The 5,794-nt window shown below is 59.6% G+C and overlaps 1 protein-coding gene across 1 annotated transcript; it reads right to left on the minus strand.

The window, feature by feature from the left end:
* Nucleotides 1-1,311: 1,311 nt before the first annotated feature.
* LOC139044088 (ral guanine nucleotide dissociation stimulator-like) lies at nt 1,312-4,754 on the minus strand. The gene is made up of 7 exons (XM_070503662.1): nt 4,728-4,754; nt 3,881-3,949; nt 3,363-3,437; nt 2,744-2,776; nt 2,245-2,366; nt 1,948-2,039; nt 1,312-1,613 (listed from the first exon to the last, which is right to left on the minus strand). Exons 3-7 carry the CDS (start codon nt 3,378-3,380, stop codon nt 1,552-1,554), a joined length of 327 nt encoding a protein of 108 aa, XP_070359763.1. The 5' UTR covers nt 3,381-3,437; nt 3,881-3,949; nt 4,728-4,754; the 3' UTR covers nt 1,312-1,551.
* Nucleotides 4,755-5,794: the final 1,040 nt, after the last annotated feature.

Consider the following 5,794-nt stretch of genomic DNA (forward strand, 5'->3'; position numbering starts at 1 on the left):
TCTTTCCAAGGGACGACATTGCAAAGGGTGGGTGGTCACGCTTTCGCTCCTGCTTCTGGACCCGGTGCTCCTGTTGAGCTCAGAGCAGTGTCTGTTTAGCACCCAGATGGGAAGCATTTCAGCATTTCCCTTGGTAAGGCTGTGTCCACGCACATCCACAGATCATCAGGTTACTGACATTCCCCGCAGGACCCCCAACTCACACCCTTCTTAGGCCTCCTCTTTCAAAGCTCCCAACAGGAAAGGCACACATCCCCATGACAGAACCACAGCACAAGACTGTGGAAAAGAACACAGCCAGCCGAGGGTCTGCACACTTGCTGGGCTCAGGCACAGCAACGACTTTAGGAAAATCACTAAAAATACTCCAGATTGTGTAAATTTGGGACTGTCTGACACCACGGGCCTGGGAAGCACACAGGCGCAGAAGTCACCCTCGGCAGCAGGGAGACTGTAGGGTCATTCCTGGTCAGGATGATGAATAGAAAGGCTGGGGGCATCTAGGGAATTTCTGCCCCAAGATAAAATTGTATGCAAAAGTGCAGAGATGCTGAAAATCCTAGCTCACAGGCAGCACTAGGTTTATGGAGGGAGACCTGGCTGAGGCCCTAAAAGCTGCATCCCACAGCTTTCCCCTTGGACAGGCAACAAGCAGGAAATGGTATTCGGAGTCAGGGACCAGAAGCCCAGGGGGATCCAGTCTAGGTCAGAGGTGAACAGGGAGCCCCTAGTGGGCCCGAGAAGGAAGAGTCCTGCCTGCCCATGGTCCATGTCCACAGGACCTTCCTCTGGCCTCATCCTCTCTATGTGCACGTTTTGAGCTTTTGACGGTATTTTCCCCACTTAGAGCTGAAGCCATTGCGGAGACTGAATCAGAAAACAAGGTCCTAATCTGTGTGCAAGAGAAACCGGGAAAATGTTCCCTCTTCCGGCAGAGTGTCAAAAGGCAGCCACTGTCCTGGGCAGGACGTGTGCTAGGGACAGGCACGTGCTACTTTGACAGACACACCCAGCTTAGTGGTTGTGGCTCTGGCTGAGAAAACGCCTCCAACCGCTTAGTCCCAAGAGGTCGGAGGGGCCATCTCTGCTCCTGGACAGGGTGAACCACACTGCAATGATCCTGTCCTCGGCGGGAGGGGCACTTGGGCAAGTCCTTCAGTAGCCAGGGAGGGGACTGGCACTTCTCCCTTCTCCACATAAACTGAGCCGCTCACTCTGGGAGATTTCTAAATTCGAGGAGGAATGTGAGTTTCTGGATCTGGTTTCCATGAGTGCTGCGAGCGAAAGACTCACACCTCCACTCCCAGGATTAGAAAGAAGCAACAATTTAATATAATACTCAAACGGAGCATTTACCATTGACAACAAAATATGGCCCCGCCAAATAGGGAAATAGGTGCTGGGCAAAAGGGGGGAGGGGGAAGAGGGGTTGGTGCCTTCTCTCGTGGCCAACAGGGGACCCCAAGAAACGGATCACAAAGTTCTCCTCATCAGAATCAGGGGAGGTGGCCCTGTGCACCCTGAGTGTCAATGCTGTGTCCCCGCTGTAGCTCAGCTGGTCTCAGGAGGGTCATCGACCACCACCACTGGGCCCTTGGTTGGGGGTCTGGTGTCTGGAGAAAGAGAGGCATTTCCTGAGCGACCTGCCCTGGAACCACAGTGCACACCCCATCCCGGCCCCCACTGCGCTCTGTGCTCCAGCCCTGTGCTCAGTGCTCAGTCAGCCAAGAGCACCCCATCTGTCCCTGACACAGGGGCTGATATTTAGCATCACCCACTTCACAGAGGAGGAAACCAGTCCCAGAAACGTGAGTGCAATCGCCCAGGACGGGACTGCTCAGCAGTGGAGCTGGAACCCAGGGCCAGCTGTCTGCCTCCCCAGGCCCACGCTCAGCCTGAATGTTTCCTGAGCCCATGGTTTCAGCCACTGCCGGTCTGGACACTCACTCTGGCCTGAGCGGTTCTTCTTGCCTTTGAAGAAGAGTCGAATCTTTCTGACCCAGTGGTATCGGGGCTCCAGCTGGCAGGACAGGCTGTAGCTACAGGACAGAGCGGAGCTGGGAGCTCTCAGGAGCCACACATCACATGTGCATCCTGGAGCCTGCCAGCAGCTGGGGTCGAAGGGCCCCAGGGGTCGCCATGCAATCGGATCAGGGGCTGACCATGGAGCAACGGCCATGGGCTCTGGAGCTGGTCAGCAGAGAGAGGCTGCCCTGCCCTCCCCCAACTCCTGACCCGACTCACCTCTCCTCCTTGCTCAGGGGCTCCACGGCCTGGAACCAGGCCCCAAAGTGCTCGTCGGGCTGCACGGTGTACAGATTTGCAGCCTCCTGGAGCAGCTCGATCTCGTCCATCAGTTTGAATTGCTAGGACAGAGCAAGCACAGGATGCCCACAGGGCCTGAGTGGGGGACCCTGCAGGGCTCGTGGAGGGGGTGAGGAAGGGGGCAAGGGGCCAGTCTGGGGCCTTTGCCCACTTGGGAACCCTCCCTCCCTGCGATTCCAGTCAGGGCTTGCCTGCTCTCACACTTGGCCCAAAATAGCTCCTCCTCCAGGAAGGAGTCTTTGATGCCAGCCCTTCCCCCACCCGCCAATGCCATAGGATCCCTAGCTCTGTATATCGAACTGTGCAAATAAATGTCCCAATCCAAATGGGGATTGGGCCAGAGGGGGTCCTGCCCACTGCGGGGGGGTCTCTGATTTCCAACCCCCACCCTCCCCACCGGGAGGCCGCAGCCGCTTACCTCATTCCATTTCCGACAGTTGAGCACATTGCCCTGGAAAGCAGACAGCCGCAGTCCATCAGAAACAGCCCCCTTGGGCCAGCACTAGCCCCCGTCCACACCTCTTGCAATGTTGCACTACTGCCAGTGGGCAGGCCCATCCAGAGCCCGGACTTGGACCTGGGCCAGTCTCTGGGCTCCAGAGCAGGGGGCGCAGAGCAACTGAGGCAACAGACCTTGTGACCCAACCCTCTCTGATGACACGTGGGGAGACTGAGGCCTCAGGCAGGAAGGGACAGCTCAGCCTCTGATGTGCTTCCTGACTGGGAGGGGCCCGACTTCTCTTCCCTCACTGGCAGGGCCAGAGGGAGAGGCTGAGTCCAGCTCAGACACCACCTCCTGCGGCCACACAGTCAGGCAGCTCTGAGCCTCAGCAGCCCAGGGAACCTGGACGGTGGCTTATGCAGAGCCTGCATCACCCACTGGGGAGATGGGCCTGACACCCTAACTCCCACACGAGGCTGGAGGCCCTGCTGAGAGGACCTTTGCCAAATGCAGAGAGCTCAGGGCTCAGGACAGGACTCTCTCCTCCCCACCCTCAGGAGCCTGAGCCCCCGGACCCACCTCCAGGCTCACTCACCTCCACATAATCCTCCATCGTAGCGTCCAGCAGCTCCAGGGAACGGAAGAACGTCACCAGGGAGGGGACGACACCCTGTGCCGCCATCGGGATGGGCATGGTGATGAGCTCCCGCTCTCAGGTGCCCCCATGAACCTTCCCCTGAAACCCCTCAGCCCAGCCTGCTGCCCACCCCACGCTCCCACACAGAGCAGCCTAGGATCGTCGGGACACCCCAACACACACAATTCCCTCCCCCGCTTCCGTCCAGGAACACCAAACTCCATCAGTCAAGTCCCAGGGCTGGCTGTTGGCCCCTCCCAGGGGCAGTGGCCCCTGCCCTTCCCCACCCCAAATCTGCCCTGCTGCCAGCCCTTCCAGGCCTCCTCCTGCTCACTGCCACTGCAGGCCCGTCATGCTTGGCAGCCACAGCAGATTCGCCTGAGGAGGAAGGCCCCTCTCCTGAGGGAGGTCTCCAGCTGGGAGGGGGAGCCCCCTCTCCTCTGACTCCTGGGCCCCTCCCCCACAGTCACCCTCACCTGCTGCCGCTGCCTCTCCTGGGCTCCCTGGCGGGCCCTCTCTGCAGTCTTTAACACGGAGGTCGCCTCCTGTCGGGGCCGAGGACAGGGTCAGTGCGCCCATACTCCCCTCCGCATGTCCCCCAAGGCCCCTGATCTCAGACCCTGGCCATCGGCTCCAGTCCCCTGCTGCCTCTGCTGCTCCCACCTCCAGGGTGCTCTGATTCTAGACCAGTCCTGGCTCCAGGACTCAGTCCTGTGTGACCTTGGGCCTGCCCAGGCCTCCCTGGCCCTCTTTCCTCAGCTGAAAAGTGTGAGGAGAACGTCACCTGCTTCCAGGAGTCTCCTGAGGACTCAGAGTCATCTGCGTGTCATCACTGCTCTCCCCTCACCTCTCGAGGAGGAGCCGGCACAAATCTCCTCCCGTTCCTGTCCTCCCTTGGATGGTAGCACCCCGCTGGGAGGCCTGCACCGCTGATCATTTCCCTCCACTTCCCAGAGGAGGAGACGGAGGCCCCCAGAGGGGCAGTGACTGGCTCAAGGACCCACTGGGAGAGGCCGCTCCCCGTGCCAGCTACAGGCCCTGTCCCCGCTGCCTTCACCCCAGCCCTGGCTCCAGATCTGACCAAGGCCCCGACCTCTGGACTCCAGGGGTATGTCCAGACCCCAGCTGAACAGACAGGGAGGGGGAGGGCAGGGTGTCTTGGGGGACCTGGCCGAGTGGCCCCGGCCTGCCCCACCCTCACGGGGCTCTCTGACCCCCAGCCTGGGCCGAGCCTTGCCATAGCCTCACCTCCTAGGATCCCCTCGGGATGCCCCCCTCCCCTCTCCTTCTGGCCTCCTTCCAGATCTCCAGCCTCCAGGTTACCTGCACCAGCAGCTCCCTGCTCACGCGTTTCTCTCTCCTGACCCACTTCTTCCAGGTTCGAGAACTCTCCCTGCGGGGTGGGGAAAGAAAGAAAGAAAGAAAGCAAGCAAGAAAAACTGTGGGATGCTTGAAGGCAAGTCCCATTTATTTGAGAACCCAGCAGATCCAAACTGCCTGGGACCTGGATGAGGGATTTCTCTGGGGTGCTCTGAGCTCTAAGGTCCCCATGGGACTGCGGAGGGGCCTCTCCTCTTGTCCCTTGGGGCCTCCATTCCCAGATGTCCCAAACAGATCTCTTTGGAACAGTGTTGGTTTCAGCTGCATAGAGGCTTCTGTTGCTGCAAAGGAAACACCTGAGAATCTCCACCTGGGCTCAAGCCAGGATCTGGTCTGGAAGGAAATGAATCCCTGGGACGGAACTGCTGGCCGAAGGGCACTGAGAGACTCAGAGACCCAGCACCCAGGTCAGTCCCTGTGCCCGGCATTCGCTGTCTCCCAGGTGGTCTCAGCTGACTTTGGGGGACATGCCGGCCCAAATCAGGCTGCCTGGGCCACCTCACCCTCATGGTGCTTGGCTGGAGAGCAGACCACCCACTACCCACCTGGAAACTTGTCCCCAGGTGTCTTGGAGACGGGCAATGGCAGGGCTCTGCAGGGCAGAAAGGATTGTGTGGAGGGAACAGAAGTTCCCGAGGCATCGGCACTCCTGGGGAAGCGAAGAGATGGAGCTGTGAGGGGGAGCTGAAGCTCTGCTGCCTCTGGTTTCTGTCCCCTCATGGACTTCCCCTGTCCTGGAGGAGACACATGTCCAGGGAAGCCAGGGAGGGCACACCTGCCACCCGACGAGTAACACTGCCAGGCGCAAGGATTTGTAGCTCAGCACAAGGGAGGAAGTGAGCTTGTCCCCACTGGGACCTCAAGTCAAGGTCAACGTGGCCCTGGCATGAGGGTCAAGGGACAGTCCAGGGACTAAGACCCCAGACTTCAATCCTGAGAGCAGAGAAACAAGAGGCAATTCTCACGCATCCAGACAGGGCGTGCCAAGGCTTACCTCAGCCACCCTGATC

Source organism: Equus asinus, unplaced genomic scaffold, assembly GCF_041296235.1.
Source record: "Equus asinus isolate D_3611 breed Donkey unplaced genomic scaffold, EquAss-T2T_v2 contig_585, whole genome shotgun sequence".
Taxonomy (NCBI): domain Eukaryota; kingdom Metazoa; phylum Chordata; class Mammalia; order Perissodactyla; family Equidae; genus Equus; species Equus asinus.

Excerpts from the sequence above, each read along its gene's own strand:
- LOC139044088 (XM_070503662.1), bottom strand. Across the intron at positions 2,040-2,244 it reads CCCCTGAGCAAGGAGGAGAG|CTACAGCCTGTCCTGCCAGC; the intron begins GTGAGTCGGGTC and ends TCTGTCCTGTAG. Across the intron at positions 1,614-1,947 it reads GAAGAACCGCTCAGGCCAGA|ACACCAGACCCCCAACCAAG; the intron begins GTGAGTGTCCAG and ends CTCTTTCTCCAG.